A 22,179-nucleotide genomic window follows, 5' to 3' on the forward strand; every position below is an offset into this window, starting at 1 on the left:
CTGCCACTATTCCCTTTAAAAAGCAACAGGCATAGAACAAAGCCCCTTTTCTGGTCCAGTAGCAAAGCTAAATGTCCCTGTTGATTTCTCATAGTGCTTCCTACCTAAGCCCACATCCTTAACATGGAGTTTGATCAGCAGACTGGAATGGCAGGCTTGCTCATGCAGCTGTAGCTGGACACAAGCCCAATCTGGACAGACCACACCCTCTTTAGGATTTGAGATCCCCCATGCAAAGTCAGGGCTTTTGCATACAGAGGTACAACTGGGCCCTCAGCTACAAAGTTGTAGCACTAGCTCCCAGTAACTGGGTGATACCATATCTGTATTTGAAAACAATTACTCTCCCAGGGAGCCTCCTTACTTCTAGCTCCTGCTTGGTAACCAGTCTGGGTTGGGCAAGACTGTCCTGCAGACAGTATCTGTAGGAAGCACTGACAGGATCAGGAACCCATGGGGGGTAAAGGCTGATGAACGAGGATGGCCTTCACAGGAAAGACACACTGCACTCAAGTTTTCCAAAATTCTTATTAAAGGAGTCCAGGAACCACCTTTTCATCCTGGGATCCACTTAAAACATTTAGATGTACAATTGATATGTCAGAAATGTACTTCCCATGGGGTCCTGCCAGGTCAGCAAGCGAGACACAAATGGGTTATAATCACACCCAGGCTGCATGGCATGTCCACATGGAGGCTGTGTCCAGCTGGCTCAGGGAGGTGGCTGTGTCAAAGCAAGGCTGGGCATCTGCATTCCAAGTGCCTTGTGACAGCAGGCATAGGCTGCACATGCACACACAGATAAGCGTTGCTGCTGTCTACAGGTGTGGCCTATTGTGGGGCATACCTAGCACGGCACCCTCACCTGGGATACCATCTGGAAAGGGGTTAACAGTGCTGGGCATCCTAGGAAGGAAGGGGCTTTGAAGTCCCCCACTAAGCAATCCTGTTTCTGCCCTCAGATAAAAACCACCCTCTTAGGCATGTTACAAAGGTTTCTAGCTATTTCATTTCTTAAGAGATATTATTCTTTTGCACCTAAAGCTTCTGGCCAGAGCAACCTATTTATGGAGATATTGTACCCTGCCCCTTTCATCCTGATGGCCCATCAGGTTTGTTCCACCTCACACTGGTGCATATGCAGGGAAAGCTCTTACTTCTACTCCTCTTGAGCCAGGAGTATTTGGAGTTTAAAAAGTGGGTTAGTAAAACTGTTCAATCCGTCACAAAATGTTTTTCCCAGACGAGGAGAGTTTCAGCTGCAGCATGGGCACAGCACTGTTAACAGGGATGAGGCACTCAAGGTTGTGGCATGAGCTCCCTAAGAGTTCATCGAGGACTTGGTGGTGCAGACAATTCATCCCTCTGCATCCCTGCTAGTGTCTTGAGCTCATTGAGCACACTTCACAAGTGTGTCTCTGGTTTCCAAAAGGAAGCCTCACAAGTGCCCTGCAATGCAAGTCCTATGCAGGGAGATCCCCTTCCCAAGCCCCATGCAAACCTGACCATAGCCTGGGGATTTTTGTTTGTTTCCAGTGGATTCCTCTCCCCTTCCCTTTTTCAAGTGACTTTGAATAAGAGGGAGTTATTCAAATACAGGTTCCAGGAAGGGTTGGCCCTATTAAAAACCCTCTCTGACCTTCAGGGCTCCACATTTAGTTCTCCTGTTCTCTCACAACCTCCAGGTGCAAGCAATGTGCTGTTCTAGGAAACTGTTCTCAGCAGCTCCTCTTGCTCACCAACACTCCAGTGTTGTGTGTGGTGATCTCCTTCCCTTCCTTTGTATTTCTTTTACCCATTAATCTATATAGAAGACAATAGAGCAGGAAAACTCTCCTCTTGGGAGCAGTGTAAGACTTTACAGTGTGAATATACTCTATATGAAATAGCTGTTGCACGGGTAGTCAAGATGAAAGATGAATCCCAGCAAATATTTAAAATGGTTTCCTCCCTCTCTGAGTATACATTCAAAACCCCCAAATCTTTCTTCTACCCCATTAACAGCCAACTTCTGTTTCCCCAGGGTCAGACTGAGCTGTCAATTCCTTACAGCTATGGCTCCCCTGATACATCTGGCTTCAGCATTCCTGTGCAGAGCCTCCTTTCTCATACAAAACAGAGTGGATGCTGCTCACAGTGTACTCTGTGCTGCTCCTTCCTTCCACAGACATTGTTTATAAGGCAAGGGAGTCTCCTGTTCTCCTAAATGGTAAATCTTGGAGGCTCTTCCCATTCCCTCTACTACCCTTTGATAACCAAGAGACTCAATTCCTGGCTTGCTTTTTTTTTTCTCAATTCAAGTAAATACTTGAATTTGCCTTGATTGGTTATGTTAATTTTCAACATATTCTGTTGCATGCACAGTGATTAATGTACACAGCACAACTTTCATAAGCATTTGCATTGCCTTAGTTAATAATGCATACTGCAACTAAGCATCTGCTCAGAAACAGAAATGTAGTTAACCCCATCCCACTGCAGACTCCTAATGTTACATCTGATTATCAACTCAGAGTTGCAACATACTTTATATTCATCTTCTTGCTAGTAAACGTGTGGTTCAAACCCTTGCAGGTAGCAACCTACAAAGATCATGAACTCTCTTAAACCAGGATTAATTCCAAAATTTAAATTAAAATTTAAACTCTTTTCAGTGCTCTTAACTCCAGTAATGCCTGTTCTGCAAGAACAAGACTGTACAACAAATATGCCGTTACCGTGGGAAACACAAACTAGAAATTGTGGCAGAAAGGCAACTTACATAACTGAAGATAATTTCTTTCCTTTGTTCCCTTTTAGGCAAAACTTGTAAAAGAAAAGAAAATAATTTCCTTTCTGTCCTTTCCAGGAACAAAACGTACATACATGTCCCTGCAAACCCACTCACCCAATTAGTGCTTTTGCAGCCAACACTTCTAATTAGGCCTGCAAGAGCTGTAAGAAAGGAGAAGGGAAGCAGGGCAAGAGGGAAGGCAATTTGGCTTCAGTGACAACAGCAAGCAGCCTGCAGGCAGTGGCTGAAGTATATTAAAACATCTATTTCATTATGCAGCAATATCAAGACCCTAAGGTAGTTAAAAATGAACTGCAGCACTCTTTCTCTCTGCTACGGTATCAAAAATAAACTTACTTCTTTGCCTCAGCTTCTCAGCAAGTACTGAACTGGAGGTCAACTTCAGAAGGGCCGGACCTGCACTCCAAGACAGGTTGCAGCATCCCTCATCCTGCAGACACCATTTCTTTGGTCCCTTTTGTTCACTGGAGCACAGCACAAAGCAGACCAGGCTCTTCTCACTGACCAAACTATCCTTCCCATCAACACAATTCTCTCAGAAGCCACAGTCTCGCCCATGCTCTGTTCCATATACTCTGCTGCTATTAGTCATCTCTTAGCCCTGATGAATAAAGCTCTTTCCACATAAAACCCTTTAGGTCACATAAGGTTCTTAGACATAACAGGCAGAAAAATTTCTATTTTAACTTGAAATGTCTAAAGCAGGGAGGGGATTTGTTTCTGGGTCTTCTGTGGTGGTGTTGGTTATGTCTTTCTGTTGGTCCCAATTTATTGCAGTACATGGCTTCATGGTCATTCCTCCTCTATTATCCTGATGAATACTGAAACTAAGAGATTAAAAAAAAATCAAGTTACTAGTCACAAATTCACACAGGCATTTTTGCATTTCTGAGTTTAATAGGGACCTGTTCTAACAGGACTAGAAAATTAAGCATTTGTTGTGAGAATTCAAACCCAAACATGTACATAGTCCCAAGGTGTCCCCTTACAGACGCTGCTTTCAGAAAAGTTATAACCTGGCAGTGAACAATTCAGCTTTGGTCCTCAAACCTTCAGTTGTTAGTGGCTGCTTGCATATACTATATATACTACATATACTGTAAGCTGAATCAAGCAGTCAATGCCAACCTAAGGTACTTTCTAGACGGGTTCTGGGGTAAGGGATTGGGGTTGAGAGATGCTTGATCCAAGTGTTTAAAATACTTCACAAATTAGTTTAATGTTTCAAAAATGGAAGCCAAGGCACCAAGTTGATAAACCTTTTAAAGTAATGTCTGAAAATATAACCAAGATCACCCGCCTTTTCTTGTTCAAACAACTTCTTTCCTATCTGTAATTCTGTTGATATCATGGTGGCTGTGAAGCACTCCAATGCCTTCCTGACAAGTCATCATCATACATACGCTATTTCTTCTCTCCAGTGCTACTGAAAAATTGCCTTTTAAGCAGAAGCAGAAAGATTTAACCAGCTTCTCAAAACATCAGAAATCAGTGTTTCAAAATCTCCAGACATTCTTGAAATTAGAATTTCTGTAATGCCACAAAACATTTCCTACATAAAGACTTCCGTGTATATATATATACACCACTTGTACTTGTATATCTTTCATTGCTTGAATTATATCCAACAAAAGTGAAGTTAAAAAGCTGAATGCACTTTAATTTTGTCTTAAGATAACTGATTAGCTGCCATTCTACTTTAGCTTTGTATTTGTCACACTATACTGTTGATTTTGAAAACCCTCATATCAAGATTTTATTTATTGTGGCATTGCCATGATTTCACAAATACATTTTAAGACATACTATGTGCTGTGACTGACAGAATATATATGTCAACATTGCTTTACCATGAAAGAGTGCTCAGCTAAAGCAGGGGGTAGGGACAGGACCTGGATGACAAAAAACAGACAGTTCTATCACTTGCCCAAATCACTCTCTGTTCTCAAATTACTAGCAGGCAAATTGTTGGTGCCAAATTATATTACAGCCATCAGCAATAACTGAATGCAAGGACAATGCCATGATATCTGGCATTATAGTGACTGACAAATGAAACATGAAAATGAGAGGCTGCAAAATAGAGTGATATTAACATTTAAACCTTATTGGACTAGTTATGCTGAAAGCAAAAATATGAAGAAGAAAGTCTGTATGACCAAGTGGGAAGCCAGAGTCCTGCAATGTTAAAGCCCAGGCTCCCAAAGCAACAGGGGCATTTATGAGTGTCTCAGCACAGTCAAGGCAGACAGACACCTGGTATAAATACAAGGCAAACCTAACATAATGATGGTATTTATTTCCAAGAACTCTTGCTGACATCAAAAGCTGGGGAGGGTTGTCATGTTTTCCAGGACACAACCAAAGGTCCAATTCACAAGGGACACACACAGGAACACAGAGGATACCTTGGCCAACTTCAGCTCGTGCAACTGGGCAGGAGAATGAATGAACAGGAAAACCAATGGTGGGGGGGCAAGAGGGGAGCGAAAAACAAAGCAGTTTCTCCTGTGCAAGTAAATTCATACATTGGAGCCTGCTCCTACCCTGACAATAGCTACATGTTACAGCCGTGCTGTTCTGCCATCCGTTTCCTCAGCTGCAAGTCTCAGGGGCAATGTGCACATGATACACATTTAAGCCAAGATTAGGTTTTGGGTAGGGTGCCTAACTAAAAGTGTGCATATCTATACAAAGCTCACATATATTTGCTTCATAGAATGAGAGAAAAACCCACATCACCTATTTGAAGATGAACCTTCATGCTGAATTGGCATACATACTCACAATGGAAATAAATCCAGCAGAACAGAGCAATCGGATGCTTTTTCCTCTACAAGTCTAGGCTTGTTTTGTGATGCTTTGGGTGAGGAATGTGTTTTTCACTGGGGCACACATCTTTGTACATCAGTTAGATCACAGGATTCTTACTTTACTTGATGTTTTCCATAGCATTCCTTATAAGAAGAGGTGGGGACGCTGCTTGATGTGCCAATAATCAATCTGATATAATTTTCTGCCAAGAGATTTACATCAGTCAACTTCAATCTGTAACTCAACATGCTTTTATCGTGTCACATCTCAGACCAACTGAATTCATTATCCTACCAAGTAAGTGTGTCAATTTTAACTTCTGAAATGTTAACATTACAGTGAACTTCAGTTGATCCAAGGGACGCATTATCATCTTGACCTACTGCAACTTCATGGTAAGTAATTAATTTCTCTTCAGTATAGCACACACAGTGATCTAAAAATTTCCTGGAAAACAGTCCCCTCCTATTGCTGCCCTTGTAAATACACAAGACTTTTTCACAAAGGAGCTGCATTAATGTCGGACCTGTCTCATACTGCCAGTATGAAACAATCACAGTTTGTGCTTTTGCAAAATTTAATGTTGCTGTTAAATTTTGACAGGTTTTCCAAAGACTCACTCTGGCTAGATGCTACCAATACCTCAGCACACAAAACATCTCTCCTAATAGTTTAGGAATAAAACTCTTGCAGGTTTCTACTCACAGTCCCACCCCCCCAAGCACAACATGCTCACAATATTGCTTCAGTGATATTCTTTTTCATGATTTCCATTTACTTCATTTAAGTTTCCTGTAGAGCTTTCTGCCCACAGATGTATTTTAGAGCTCTTTTGTTTATTGAATTTTAATGTGTTAATACCCAATAGTGTTGGGCTCTGCTAAAATATGCATCTAACCCTTTTAAATAGCTAAGCCATTTAATAACCATAATCCTATATCGTGCACTCACAGCACCAAATAGTATCAGAAAAAATAAAGGCTATTCTGTACAGAAAACAGCAGTGAACATAAACCTTACAGATCTTTTTTTCATTTTGGAAAACAGAGATCCCAAATACACCTCTCAACACTGTCCATAAAGAGTAACACCAAGCCTGCTGCAGTTTAAGCACCACATAAGATTTTGCTTTGTTGAGAAACAGCATAAAAGATTTAGCTCCAGGATAATCAATCAGGAATGGACTCAGATGCTGACAGGTTGCTAAGTGATTAAAATCACATATATATTAAAAATGTTTAGACAATATTTTCTTTTTGATTGAGTCGTAATTCTGGCTGTGACAAGTAAAAAAAAAAACAGACAAGTTGTTGAAACAGATGCCAAAGATTTTATACAAGGAATGTCATGGCTGCTTTCTCTTTGTGCATTAACATGGTAGTAAAGCTACATGCATAAACAGCACACAGGGCACAGCCTACAAACCAAGAACACATTGCTCACCCATTAAAAAAATAAAAAATACTTTGAAGCACAGAATTATGCTAGATGTACAGAGTGTCTTTTAAAAGAGGATTTCTACCTACTCGTATCCTCACTTGGACAACTCTCAGTTTATGGCGGACTTTTGCTTACAGAAATATGAGACAGTCCCCAGTAAACTTGGCCAGTACCGAAGGTCTCCTGGAACATCTTCTAAATCTACTTCCTTGTGTAGGCTGGATGTAGTTGCAAAGGGGCAATCACTTTGTGAATATGTTCTTTCAGAAACAAAGTGAGAACCCACTTGTTACAAGGAAAGTCAGTACGCTTGTTCGGAAGATAAAGTCCTTTATAGCAGTTAATTTAATAATACAGTCTTAAAACAGGTGTTGGGCACTCATCTACAGAAGAGCACATTTAATAAGCTGGGGACAAAATACCACAGTTCCAAGACATTGCATTAAACTCCAGCCACTCCAAGAGGAGGCAACTCCCATGGTGAAAGAATTCATGTGTATGTAAGCCAAGAATGGAGCATTTTAGGCAGTTTAGTTCACAATGGTCTCTTACTTTGTATAAGTGGAACCACAAATCCACAGTACATGACAGTATAAGTTAGGTTAAGTGGTGCTTTTGATAATAAACTCAGTGAATTCATTGCAGTCCTTTAATAAAAGGATGAAGTCCAGTGAGTGCCAGTTGCAAGGAGCAAAGAAGACAGGTTCCCATTTTCCAGGTTGATTCGTAAATTCATACGATTAGAAGAAAGATGAGTCAAATCTGTGCAGTTTCTATGCAACCACGTTTGAGAACACAGAAGCTTCAGAGATTACAGGATCACTTAAAAAGTGGGGGAAAAGAAAAGTCATCACAACCCAAACAATTTAAATTTCATATTTCAGAATTGCTTACAAAACTTGTTCTCTTCTGCTCTGGACAAAACTTTTAACTGCAATGATCTGACAGTGAAATTTGAAGAAAACCTGAGTACATGAAAATACTGTCAGGGAGAGCAAGACCCTGCTACTTTTTGATCTGGTATTAAAGTTGAAACGGCAAAATCAGAATGCTTTGCCTTGTGTCATATGATTTGCTTTACCTTTCAGAGCTTTACTGGTCTCTACCGAGAGGTCTATTTCAACTTGATACCTCTTGCACTGCAAGACCATTGCTCATACCACAGTTCAAGCAAACTTGCTCATGAATCTGAGTTTAATCTTGCATGGCCAGAAGGACAGCACCTCCAGATGTAGGACTAGTTGAATTGCCAGGTGTAATTCATACATCAACATTGGAGATTTCCTGGCAGCAGAGTCCAAACCTTCCTCACAGGACATTGCGATCAGCAAGACATTCCAAAAGAAGAATTAGAAGGCCGTAAGTCTGATCCAATATAGTAAGGAACAACACCATCCATCATTTGAACTAGGAATACTCGAAGCTTCATTAGCCAACCGTATTCTTAATATCCTGAAGTATACATAGTTGATATATATATATTTTTTTTTAATTGAAATAAAATACACTGGATTTTGGTTTGCTCATTTACAAGGGAGCTCCGTCCCTTTCCCAGTTAATTTGAAATTAAAACTAGAGGCTGAACGTAGGCTCATTCCCAGCGTTTCAAGATGGATATAACACGAGAGGAGGCCAGAAACTGGAAACATGCACTCTGGCTGCAACAGGTTAAAAGGTGAAAGGGAGACCAGATATTTTCATTTCTAACCCTGAGAACATAAGGAATTGCAAAGATCTGGAGAGGAGCCTGGGGTTAAAGGTCACCAGGCTTTTTATTGCAGTTAAAGCAAACTCGGACTGGGTGATCCCATCCGCGAGAGGGAACCGCTCTGCGGTCGTGTGAGCATTCGTCACAGAATCCCTGGCCACAGGCCCGACAGTGGTGTTTGGAGAGTTTGATACTGAACTCCTTCCGGCAATTGTGGCAGTGCAGGATTTCATGGTCTGGTACCCAATATGCAGGTCGGGCAGCATCTTTTACCAGACCTAAGGAGGAAGTGAGGTGGGGGGATGAGAAAGAGGGACAAGAAAATAATCTGTCAACATAAGCACATCAGGAATGTACTCCAGGGGAAGTACGCACCCACTGCAAGTCATACTACTGTCATTAAGGGGAGGTGATCTACCGACAGAATACTTTAGTGCAATGGGTAGCCATTTAAGGCATTCTGCCATTCTCCCACATTCTACCTCTCTTCAGAGGGGCAGACTGTTTCTCCTTAAATAGTGGCATCTTCCCTTATTCAGACTCTTCCAGAGGTTGAGACACTTGCTTTTCCCTATCTTCAGTTTCATGTGTGGCCAGAAAACCCCACAGAAACGCATGTACTGTCTAAACTGAGAAAGGGATTTATTCTGCCCTTCATGGACTCTGAGAGGAAACACCCATAAAAGTGATAGCAGGACATGCTGCAGGCAAAGCAGTTGAATGATGATCTGCATAATGAGCAGGAAATCAGGTCCAACAACAGAAGATTCAAATATGAAATGTTTGCTGACATACCTAACCACCACCCAGCACATGAAAGAACAGCAAACGTTCACTGTACAAGCTCACCATTAAAGATCACATTACTGATTACTTCCCCATCATTACCAACCTGGACAGCTTCAAATTCTCAGCCCTCCCCTACAGAAGTACCAAGTGCCAGCAGTATCTGAACACACTTAAAAGGCACTCAGCATCTCTGGAAGAAAACCAAACCTGATAAAATGTTTCCTAATTGGTCAGTCTTTAGGAGCTCCAAATGGCAGGTCACTGCAGTGAATGCATCAGGGGGGCATGAATTACTCACAGCTTGGTGCACACAGATTTGCACAATAGGGAGAAGAGAAAGTGTGAAAGTGTGCAGAAAAAACGCGTTGAAAACTAAGAGGAAACATTAGGCAGAAGAGGCAGAGAGGGCTGTAGAACTCTCACCCAACAGTGATAGCATAGCAGAGGTGCCAGCCTGTCACACAAACTCTTGAAGTTTAATCAGTTTGAGCACAAAAATGCCTTTAGGCAAAAAATCCATCAGAACAGAACAGAGCTCACCTAAGGGAATGTCCATGGCTGTCACCACTGCTCCAAGTGTGTTTTGCACAGCTTCCCCCACCTTCCTGGCAATAAGTGTCCCTCCTTCCTCATCTGAAGGCAGTTCAGCCACATCTGCACGACACAAGAGTGAAGGGCTCAACACCTACAACCACCACAATTTCTGCCTTACATTAACAAAAAACAGCAGCAAACCCAAAAAGGCATGTTGGAGTCCCTCCTCAGTCTTTATTTCCCACATCCCCAGTCTTGAATTGCAGAGTTTTCATTTTAGCAATAATGGACAAAATACTAGTCTGCTGAAACAGCAGCATCCCTGCTCTGATGTTAGTGCCAGACCATCAGCAGCTGCTGGAAAAACAAAGTAAAGATACAATTAGAAAGTAATTTTGTCAGGGGGTCAAATACCCGGTAGCTCTTTGAAAGGGTCATCTTTCTTCCAAAAGCATTGAGCTCTTGAGCTTCTCAACCAAAAACTGTATGGAAGCCCAGTTTGAACAACACTGTCTACACTCAGTGGGAATGGCTGTGATCCAGAAATCAGGGGCAAAGACTGCAGGCTGTTGCCCAGGGATAATTCTGTCACAATCCAGTCAAAATTACCTAACTGGATGCCCCTGTTTTCGTAGCAGTTGTCACACACACGCACTGGTGCTGGTCCCCAGCCTCGCTCAGGCACTGGACGGGTCTTGGAAGAACAGCCATCACAGAAGCCCTCTCCGCAGGCCCGGCAGTGATGCTTAGTGTCGTTATCTTTAAAAGGCGTGTTGCACTTATTACAACTCTAATCAGAACAACACAGAGAGGAAAACTGTTAGGTTCATGTTCCTTAAGTCAAAAATAGAGAGCAGAAGCCCAGGATGCCAAGTCTCAGATAAACTGTGAAAAATATAGTTACACACAAGACTTGGGTCCTACCAGCCCCATAACTTTACCCTGGGGAAGTGATTCAGACAGGTAGGTGTACAGTGGTTAAGCAAATATATTGCTATGATCCCTTCATTCACAATCACAAATAAACACAGCCACATGATGCAGGGCTGAATGGTGGTTGCTTGACCTTTGTGGGGGGTAAGAATTCAGAAGGCAGTTTTCACTGAAGATGAGTGAAAATGAGTCTGTTTCCTGCTAGACACAGAGAACCTTCTCCTATTTGAACTGCTTGATGCTTTTTGCATCTGGTATGAAACCAGAGTTTAACATCTGCACCCACAAAAATAGTACTATCAACTGCAATAGTCAGATTTAATATGTTCTTTCTTTGCTTTGAAAAGAAAGTTCATGCAAGCCAGGGGTTTCTGTGATATTGCTGGGAGAGGAGCTCACAAAGAGTAGGGAGAAACAGTCTCTCTAGCAGGGCTGGGCCAACTCTCTGTTCATACTTTCTCTGGATAAGTCAAGAATGGGAAGAGGAGAAAACATTTCAGTTTTCTCAGAATTGTAGAAGAAGGGATTGTTGCAGTAAAAGAAGAAGCATTTGGAATCTGCAAAGTCCTGTATTACTTAAAGGGTAAGGAAAAGGGGTTTTAGTTATACGAAGCCTTTCTCTATAGCAGCTGCTATTTACCAGGATCTGAGAATTGGGTCTCCAGTAAGCTGGGGCAATCTGGTCTGTCAACCAGGAGGTCACAGCTTTTGTGGGTCCCAGGCTAAGTTCAGATACTGATTGAGCCATGAAATTCATGCCATCCAACAAACGCTGAGCTGCATTGTTGTTGTCTTTCAGAAATCCATCAGTCTGGAAAGAAACGGATATTTACTTGAGAATAAAAAAAGGAAATCATTGGGGTTTTTTAGATGCAGATGGCTCTGCAACCCATTGCTCCTCTTAAACTGGAGGGCAATCAGAAGAAAAAAATTCACCAGCCATGCTTTGAAACAGTGGGGTAGGTCCATAAACACAAAGTGTTCATACAGTGGCATCTTAGGCATTTCAAGATAGCCAAAAGATGACTGGAGGCCTTGCAAAGGTTCTTTTGAAGAGCAGAGACAGGGAACAGCTGTAATGAAAGCCAATCCATTTTCTCCATCAACGTCCAGAAGAACCAAATTAACACGGCTGCCCACATGCACAAAGACTACCCAGCAACCAGACTTACCCCTGGCCAGACGTGCTCAATTTCTGTCCTCACCACAGTGTTCACAGGATCTTGGTTGCCAAACCAGTACTGCCGGCTGCGGTACACCACCCCACAGTTGGGGCACTCAATCACATATCTGCAGAAGAGGAAGACAGGTTACCTCAGTGGTAACCTGAAAGCACTGGAGGTCCAGTGTACCAGGTAGCTTAGAGGCAACAGGGAGCAGAGAGATATCTCAGCTGCAGTACTCACCCTGACCAGGCATACTTGGCAAGGCCCAGCCAAGGAGAGTCTGTGGAAGCAGAGGTTTTTGGCACCACACTGACCTCCATCCCTCGTTCATAACAGGCCTGTAAAATAAAGGCTCAACTAAAACTGCATTCTTGAGAATCCAAATGTGGATCTGGCAGCTGTTTGGACACCTAAAGCATATAATTAAGATACAGGGGTCTCCACAGCAAAGGAGCACTCATCATAACTGATTTATAACAAAGCAAAACTACAGTTAATAATGACATCAGGGAAATATTTCTATATCAATAAAGACCATGATGGTAGACAAAAATTTCCCTGTCTCCTGCACATATCCTTCAGAAAAATTGGCTAATACCAAGCAATGGGCATAAGGAAATAGGAAGAGTAGCCACATCAAATATGTAGAAGGTCAGCATTACCCAAGTTAAGAGCAGCTGGCTTCACGGTTTAGCTAGAAAAATGAGACACAGCACACAGAAGTGATAACCTCTCCCAGCAAACATACAAGTTGAATGAGGATCAATTTTTCTTGTCAAGGCCATGAGCACCTCTGACATTTTGAAAAAAAATGGAAGAAAACAGGTACATGCCTATGATATTCCTCATATACTGGGTCATACTTTCCTTTCTCACTCTTCAGATCTTGTCCTTGTATCGCTACTCACCTTGCAAGTGTAGACTCTGTTATCATACTGGTGAGAATATCTGCATCGACTTTTGGATTCATGAGGGACTCCTTCCTTTGCATGGTTCATGCTCCTCTTACAGCCACACCTGAGTATGCAAAAGCAAACCCTGAGTTGTCACTGTTAGATACAGGACAGATGTCACCAAGATTTCATTTCTATTACTATTCTTGCATTTATACAGATGCTGTACCCTCAAACCATTTCCACAACTGTACATACAGCAATGACAACATTTATCATTGAAAGGCAGGCTTTTCAGAAGGAGGTGTAGCAACTGTTTCACATACAAAGCAGCACTAACAACAGTTCACTGCAGAAAATGATCACTGTAGCAAATTTAAATTTCAGAGAGTATTTTGGGAAGGACTAAACAAGTTTGGAAATTGACCACAATGGACTTAACAGTGCAGCCTTTGCAAGGAATTGCTGGAAATTCTCTAATGGACATAAGAGAGCAGAAACATAGCACTATATCACATTTGAGAGGAAATGCTTCCAGAAGCATAACCAACCATAACGTCATGCTGCTATACACCTCACAGACTCAGACCACTGACTGCCATCTACTGCCCTTCCAGGTTCAATCTTAGGGCTCTTCCCAGAGAGCTACAAGCCAAGGTCTAATCAAATCTGGAGCTCCACTTAGACATGGTCACTGAACACAGTGGCCAGCCATGATGTATGCTTTAGGACTGTTTATACCATTTAGGTAACAAAAATGTCAGGAAAAAAACACAGGAAATTTTCAAGGGATTTATTTAGGCACTCCTTTCTTCCTGCCCTGCTTGCATTCGGGAAAAGATATGGGCAGCACAGGTTTGTAGCCATGCACAAAAATAGAGTAGGCAAAAACCATGCATCCAGTTGGGATGCAGCAATAACAGTCATCCAATTTACATAAGAGCTGAATTTCAAGATAATTCTGCCTGGAAGGACTAGGTGATGACAGGTGATGTCAGCTGTCAAGATGTCACAGAAACTTTACGTTCTGTGGCTGCAGACCAGAGCAGCACTATCCTCTAGAAGGATGGAGAAGCATTTCTCATCCACCTACCCACAGCTGAGGCACACAGAGGAGCATGTGAAATATTCATCTGGAAAGAAAGAGCTGTGAGCCATCTGGTCATCAGGGATCTCCCCACTGAACCGGTCACTTAGAGCCTGTCAAACAGAAAAGAATGAACTGGTAAGGGATGGAGAGCAACGAAGACATTTTATGCAAGCTTTTGCAAGCAAAAGCATGGATTCCTCTACTGGAGGGAGAGGCAAAGAGAGTACACAGCTAACAAATAATGTCTGTCTTACTAACCTGGAAACCAAGACAAGGATTGAAAACCAACAAAGAAGACAGTCTTGCACTTGTTGGAAAGTGACCTGATTACTTGTAAGATACTCTTCTCCTCTCCTCCTCTCCCTGCTTTGAATTTTGTAGCAGAAATGGGTGAATGAAGATTGCATTCACGTCTGTGCATACAGTCCGTGCCCAAAATAGTAGGGCTCTTGCTAAAAGGGCTTTGCATTCTGGAAATCTCACAAAGGAAACTCAGAGGATCATTTCTCACAGTACATGAGGACACATTCTTTGCCTCTCAGCTCAGAAAGTGCTGCCCTGAGCTTTCCTCTGCCCACTCAACAACTGCTCTTCTCTGGTGAAACTGCAAAACTGAGACAAAGGGATTTGTACCCTTTCCTGGAAACATCTATTCTCAGATTAAATCAGTCCTTAGCGTTGGCATAATTAGCTTTTCCAGTTCTTTTGGGTGTTATGATTAGGAAAAAAAAAAAAAGCAAGCACTGGAACAAAGCAAATGGTTAAAGCTTTTCTTGATGGACATCTCTGAAGGCATGAGGTCTAACTGAAACTCTTACTACAGGTGAGGTTAATATAGTGGCTGTCTGCCTTTCTCTTCCTTCCTCTCCCTCACAGGGTTGGGGGTGGGTGGAGTGGGTGCATCTCTGCTGTCCTAAAAAGGGTTGGCTGCAGCAGACGTGTGTGTATCTCTCTCATCATAACTTCCCTCAGATAAGATCTCTATGTAGACATTTGATTTCACATAATTTCAAGGAAATTGGCTTTACATTCTCTTTCAAGCTTGACTGATACTGGACAATGAATTCAAAAATTAGAGGAAGTGGACATAGATCTCTAGGAAGCCTTATGTCCTCAATAAGTGAAGCAAAAAAAGTTAATTTGTCAGTAGCGATCTGAACACAGCAAACACTCTATTGGACATGAATTTAAGTATATTAGCATCTATATCTGAAACCAGGTTACTTCACTATTGCAATAAAGTCCTAGAAATTAAACTGAAATTAACCACTCCAGCTGTTTTCCCCTTGCTGCCTGTCTGCTCCCTAATGCATACATGCCACCCTGATACTTCCAGTGCTTCAGCTACCACAAATACAGAGCAGACAGAATTATCTGTTCCAACAGCTGTGACTAACATCAGAAAAGACTGCTAGCACTACCTTCTTCTGCAGATATGCCCCAGCTCTGCCTGCCCCTCCCTGATGACAGCTGTGCTCTTCAGGCCAAAGAAAATACGATGTTAATCAGGTAGCGGTAGCAATACAAGTGGAAACTTGTAGAAAGACTGCAAATTTGAAGCCCCCAAAATCCCTCTGACACCCTAGCAAAGTGAACTGTCTAAGAAGATCACTCACTCTGAAGTAATACATCATTTGGCTTTATCCCATCCTGTTCCCTAGCTACCAGCACATCTCCTAGGCCTTGGGTTACGCTAAATTCAGTGCTAGGTTTGGCCAGCTATTAACTCCCTCCAAATATCTTGCATTTTCTCCTGTTGTGCTGAGGCCATCTTTAGGAATTTCATAAAAAAAAAAAACTCCTTCTGAGCCTTCTCTTTGTAAATCACTAAGTGCTTGTTACTCACAGCCCGTTACTTTATTCTTCCCAGCTCAGTTTTTTGATTTTGCTTACTTTTGCTCTACAACTTTTCTTGACCTTTCATGGTCTTTACTAAGGTGCTTGTTAGTTTTCAAGTAAAAAGAACAAAAACTACCCAGCCTCCTTGGCTGTTACACAAAATTATCATCTTCATGGAAGACTTGCTTTATCCAGACACCTGCTATCTGCATCAGTGGTTCATGTGCTCTACCTTTATGAGCTGCAATTGAGTTAGTAGCAACAGTGATACAAATAAAGACTGTGACAAACTCTTCTCCACTTACTTTTAGTGCTTTGTAGATAACCCCAGGCTGCCTAGGTGACCGAGTAGTATTGTTCTCCAGCTGCTGCTCCACAGCTCGCCTAAGCCCAGAGAAATCTGTTGGAGGATTGTATGTCCTTGTTCCCTTGTAGTGAATTGAGCTGAAAGCCTCAGGAAAACAGCTTAGCTTCCGAAACCGATCCTGAATGAGCTTCTCAGGAACCTCAGAAGGATGATCTATACATAAGAGTATCAGCAAGTACATAAACAACTGACTGTTCAAAATAATATTTAAATGGCATAGTGCTTTCATATGCAATATAGTTCTAGTTTCCTTAATCGAATCTTCTAATACATCTGGAATGCAGTTATCATTGTATTTTAAAATAAAGAAAAGAAACAAATTGTTTCCAAAAGCAGCCTCTGCTTTGTGACACAAAGCTTTAGATTCTAAGACCAAGTTCCTCAGGTAAAATCAGAGACATCTAAGTTTCCAGATATCCAGATTAAGGAGCAATTTAGGACATAATACAAGGCAACATCATGTCAGCACACTTATTAGTTCTTCTCACCAGATCATAATTTGGTATAGCCAGTACGAGCACCTGATAAGTGGAGGACATGAACCTTACATGGATTGCTTGTTCTCCATGCCAGTACTGTAGCAAGGAAGACCAAGCCTTTATCAACCATTTGTACGTGGAAAAGCACTTCAGAGCTGGTCACATCAGGTCAGACTCCACAGAGCCAACTGCATTCTTCTGCCTGCTTCCAAGTACCTGCTGTACATTTCAGAATAAGGCAGGCCCTTTCTTCCCTGCCCTAAAACTATATAAACACACTTATCTCAGTTATCCATTGAGACAGATGGTTACAGCTTTCTGCATATCCACATGCTAAGTGGTTTCTTTCCTATTCCTACTGTGACCAGCAGTGATCACAAAAATATAATTTTTTTACTACCCTGACTTTGCATACAGGTGCAAAGTGTCCTCACTAAAGGCTGACCTGTTGAAACAGTAAATGTCAACAACTATATGAAACTCTGAACTGCTAATCAGCAAACTGCTATGTAAGAAAAGGAACTGCCTTGTAAGTAAGTTAAAAGTTATTGAGAGGTTACTCTAATAATAACCAGAAAGAATGTCAAGTTCTTCTGCTAGCTCAAGACCTCACTGGTTAGAAAAGCCCAAATGAGACTGTGGGTCAGCCAGGACTGCTGTGGTATTACACAACAGAAGTCTCCTATATGTTCACAGACAGCAGGACTGAGCCTCAGCTGTTGCAGGCCAATTCATCATGGATCTTGTTTATCAGAACATCAGAAATGGACCAAATTAAGAAAGGTTTCATCATACCTTTTGAAACATGCAAAAAAAGAGAAGAAATTTAGATCCCTGTATAGTCAAAACCAAAACACGCCATGACTTCCACAGGACAGTGCATTTCACTCAGACATACAAATAAAATACAGAATTTAAATACAAATAGTCAAATGTTACATGAGCCAAGTTAAAAGTACTGGTGAAGAACACTGAAATTGGTGGGAATAATAGTGTGCCAGGTCTGCTCCTTTGGCCATATCAGATACCTGCACAGAGAGAAGTGGTGTCAAATCATCAGCTCTGTGCCAACACAAACTCAGTCCCGACCTCACGTCAGCCTCAGAATGATGTTGGTCCACAGAATTAAAAAAAGTAGAGTGACATTCATCGAAGTCATTATTCTTGCTCCTCCTAGTTTCTACACAGAATTTTATCCTTGTTTTATTTGCAACAGGGTAGTACATATCCTTGCCAAAATCCCAGGGTATCTCAGTTGTGCTGGGTTTGTGTGGCCAGGTTTTGGTAGCAAGGGGGCTACGGGGGTGGTTTCTGTGAGAAATTGCTGCCCCATGTCTGGCAGAGCCAATGTCAGGCAACTCCAGGACGGACCTGCTGCTGTCTAAGCCAGACTAATTAGGGATGATATTAACACCTCTGTGATAACATATTTAAGAAGGAAAAAAGTTATTGTGCAGATGTAATTGCAGCCAGAGAAGTGCAGAGTGAGAACATGTGAACAACTCTGCAGACACCAAGGTCAGTGGAGAAGGAGGGGCAGGAGGTGCTCCAGGCACCAGAGCTGAGGTTCCCCTGTAGCCTGTGGTGCAGACCACGGTGAAGCAGCTGTGCCTCTGCAGCCCACAGGGGACCATGGGGATGCAGAGATCTACCTGCAGCCTGTGGAGGAGACCCATGCTGGAGCAGGTGGATGCCTGAAGGAGGGCTGTGAACCTGTGGGAAACCCATGCTAGAGCAGGGTCCTGGCAAGGACCTGCTGACCCATGGACAGAAGAGCCCACACTGGAGCAAGTTTTCCTGGTAGGACTTACAACTCTGTGGGGAACCCATACTGGAGCAGCCTGTGCCTGAAGAACTGCATCCCCTGGAAGAGTGACCCACCCTAGAGCAGTTCATGGAGAACTGTTGCCCATGGGATGGACTCATGTTGGAGAAGTTCATGAAGGACTGTCTCTTACGGGAGGGACAGTCCCACGCTGGAGCAAGGGAAGGACTCTTCTCCCTGAGCAGCAGTGGGAACAACCTGGGATGGACTGACCCTAACCCCCATTCCTCATCTCCTTATGCTGCGGGGTGGGGGGAGAAGGTGGAACTTGGGAAGGAGAGAGGGGTGGGGAGAAGGCGTTTTCAAGATTTATTTTACTTCTCATTATCCTGTTCTAATTTTATTGGTAATAAATGCAATTAATATCTCCAAGCTGAGTCTGTTTTGCCCATGATAGTATTTGGTGAGTGATCTCTCCCTGTCCTTATCTCAACTCACGAACCTTTCATTATATTCTCTCCCCTGTCCAGTTGTGGAGAGGAGTGATAGAGCAGCTTTGGTGGGTGCCTAGAATCCACCCAGGGTCAACCCACCACATCACTTTTCGCCTCCCTCTGCTATATCACCCATATTCATGATTTTGTATGATGTCCCCTCCTATGGCTGGCAGAACTCATGACTAGTCAGTGCTGATGTACAGCTGGCTAAGAGGATTATTCTAGCTGATCTGGAATAGCCAGATCACCAACAGGAAATGCTCTGGTAGTTCCACAGCCTGGTTCCCAGACTTAAACAAGTGAGTGAGAGCAAAACGAAAATCACACCTTTACATGGTAGTAAAGAATGTTGAATATTCAATGCAACCTGATAATTTCTAGACAGTGTTTAGCACATTGTAATTCAGTTTCTTAGTGCCTACTCACCAGAGCCCAGTAGTTTGGTGTACACAGTCTCGTGAAAGATGATGACACCTGGACCCAAAGTTGAGAGAGGAACATCTAGGCCACAACGGGCCGTGGTAGCTTTTAGCTCCTTAGTGAAATGTTTTAAATAAGCCTCCGAGGCATCACCAAGGAATTTGAAGAGATCATTGTGGAGCCTGTCAGCACGAGTACGATAGATGACAAGGTCAGAGATGGCCAGAACCTTCAGCAGCAGCCGTGTTCTCTGGCTCAGGTTCACAGTGGCCCCCAGGAGGCCCTCTGTATCAATTACCACCACTTTGCGGACAGGGTCATAGGCTGCCCAGACACCAACTGTGCAAGACTCTTGGGCTGGAGACGTCTTGAAGACTTCCCGGCCATAGAAGAAAGTGTGGTTAAGGGTGTGAGACTTGCCATCCCCTGTGTTCCCAAAGATGGACACCACCTTTAGATGCTGGTCAGGACTGCAGTCTAGTTTCTTAATAAAGTCTTCTTCATTCCTTACCTTCCAAAACAAAAAGAGAAAAATATTATAACTATGCAATTGGAGTAGACAACACTGAAAACACAGCTGGTTTCAGGATTCACAAGTTTAAAAAGACCAATTATCTCCTCTTCAGATTTCATCATACGTTGCTGAAGCACCAAGAAGTACAAAGCAAAATATTAGAATGCAGTTTTGTAAAACATACACATCAATGTGATTTACTGTTCCATCATGTAGCTGTTTTAGAAGTGATGCCTCACTGTGATTACGTCTGGTCAAACCTCCTGTACTTCACCCCATTCCTTGAGGCAGTCCTTTCAGAGAAGGGAGCACAACTCTCTTCCAAGTCTGACAGAACAGCTACTTGGAGCATGGCAGACTTCTGTAGTAGCACTGGTCTCCTGGCAAGCATCCAAATTCAGGAGAGTGCTTTTGTCACTTTAACTTGCCTCATCCACTGAGGCTGAGCACCTGTTTAGGGAGAAAAATCTCTGCCATGCATCTGTGCTGCAGCCTGTCCTGCTCCCATTGCTCTCCAGCTGATCAATCCTTCAGCTGGAGAGGCAGAAGAGGAACAGAGAAGAAGCAAAGTTGTGCAGTGGAGTCAGGTGCTCAAAGCAAGTCAAACTGGCTCTCACAGAGGTGCCACAGCTATCTCAACAATCCATTTCATAATTTACTGTATTGTACTTCCATAAAAAAAAAAAAAACCCACAAAAGAACATGCAGATACAAAACCAAAAGGGAGTAGACAGCCTTCAGCAGTTAACTTCTCTTTGGCTTTGCATAGATTAAGTGACAAGATCATGCTATCTAGATTAAAGAACAGGGCATTTTTCAGATACTAGAACAACAGACACAGACAAACAAGCAATGAAATGGGGTTAGGGCTCTGTACAAGAGTTTGCCCTGATTTTGTTGCAGAACATGGCCTTGGCTTTCACGGGTTTTATGCTTCTGGCTACAGCTGTTTAGTTGTCCTAGTTAGAGCAGCCGGGAGCAGTTCACCACTGTGTGGGTTTAACTCAAACTGTGTATTCTATACCCCCTATGTCATTTCCCAGGAACTGTTAACAATAGACTATTTGCAGCAGCTGCCCAAAGCACACCTGACCCCCTCAGGCTATAGTTATAGCTGATGTTAACTCCCCTCCAGGGAGTCATTAGCACTTCCACACCCAGCCTGAGGGGTCATGTCTGCTAACTGGCCACCAAGGATTCAAAAAATATCTCGAGACTCAGAGCCAGCCGTTGTGGAACTCCCCGCCCTGGGGGAGGTACTGGGAATTCCCACTTGAACCTGAGTGTATATAATCTTGGGGTCTTGGGACTTCAGGTACCACTCATCGGATCCAGAGGATCCATCAGAACCTCAATTGGACTGCAACCACCACTCTCGACCAGACTGTGACCAGCACTCTCACCAACAGGTTTTCCCCCCTCCTTTTACTTTGGACTCAGGGACCATGTGGGGCTCAGCACGGGGGCCAACGAACACCACTCTGTTCGTGCCCCAGGGTGCTGGGTTATACATCTGGGTTTTGTGGGTTAAAACCAATTGCTTGTCCATTTAATTGTATTATTGTATTATTTTTTATTAAATTGTAATTCTGACTTGTGGTCTCTTTTGAGTTGGGTTCATTTCTCCTGCTGGTTTACCTTTAAACTAGCATACTAGTCCTTGCTTTTTCTTCTTCCAACAGGTTTTATCCATGTATTATGTGACATGGAAGAATATGACAGAAGCACTCTTTGTGAAGGATTGAATTCACTTTCTCCACCCCAATTCCCTCCTCAAGGAATCCCCATCAACTGAAACGACCAGGGCTTCTATCCCGTCTTGCCTACCTCTCAAGTTCTGAAGCTCTTAGCTATTTCCCTCCTGAAAGGACACTTGGAAGGTCTCACAATCCATGATCCAGAGAACCCATGAGGTAATAAATGTTTTCTTTGAACAAGTTCATTCTTAGATCAGTAAATTAGTTTAAAGCCTACCCAGCCTCATTTGCTTTGGTCAAATCTATCAGCAGCAGCTAGACTTTGAAGGAAAATAAAAGCCAGCCAGTGTACCAAAAACATAAAAAGTAATCAGTGTGCCAGATTGTGGCTGGGAACAGCATTCACAAAATAAAACTGTGGGCTGTGGGGCTGCAGTAGC

General features: G+C 42.8%; 1 protein-coding gene across 1 annotated transcript in view; it reads right to left on the minus strand.

Moving 5' to 3' along the window:
• Positions 1–7,361: 7,361 nt before the first annotated feature.
• The window catches only part of ZFYVE1 (zinc finger FYVE-type containing 1), a 28,032-nt gene continuing 13,214 nt past the window's right edge, over positions 7,362–22,179 (minus strand). Inside the window, exons 4-13 of the mRNA XM_017808284.1 lie at positions 19,535–20,039; positions 16,306–16,520; positions 14,165–14,271; positions 13,087–13,195; positions 12,419–12,516; positions 12,185–12,302; positions 11,653–11,823; positions 10,689–10,869; positions 10,086–10,199; positions 7,362–9,034 (exon numbers count right to left, since the gene is read on the minus strand). Of these exons, the coding sequence (XP_017663773.1) occupies positions 8,802–9,034; positions 10,086–10,199; positions 10,689–10,869; positions 11,653–11,823; positions 12,185–12,302; positions 12,419–12,516; positions 13,087–13,195; positions 14,165–14,271; positions 16,306–16,520; positions 19,535–20,039 (1,851 nt within the window). The 3' untranslated portion in view covers positions 7,362–8,801. The remainder of the gene's footprint in view (positions 9,035–10,085; positions 10,200–10,688; positions 10,870–11,652; positions 11,824–12,184; positions 12,303–12,418; positions 12,517–13,086; positions 13,196–14,164; positions 14,272–16,305; positions 16,521–19,534; positions 20,040–22,179) is intronic.

The sequence above is a fragment of the Lepidothrix coronata genome, unplaced genomic scaffold, assembly GCF_001604755.1.
Source record: "Lepidothrix coronata isolate B3197 unplaced genomic scaffold, Lepidothrix_coronata-1.0 Scaffold1, whole genome shotgun sequence".
NCBI lineage: Eukaryota > Metazoa > Chordata > Aves > Passeriformes > Pipridae > Lepidothrix > Lepidothrix coronata.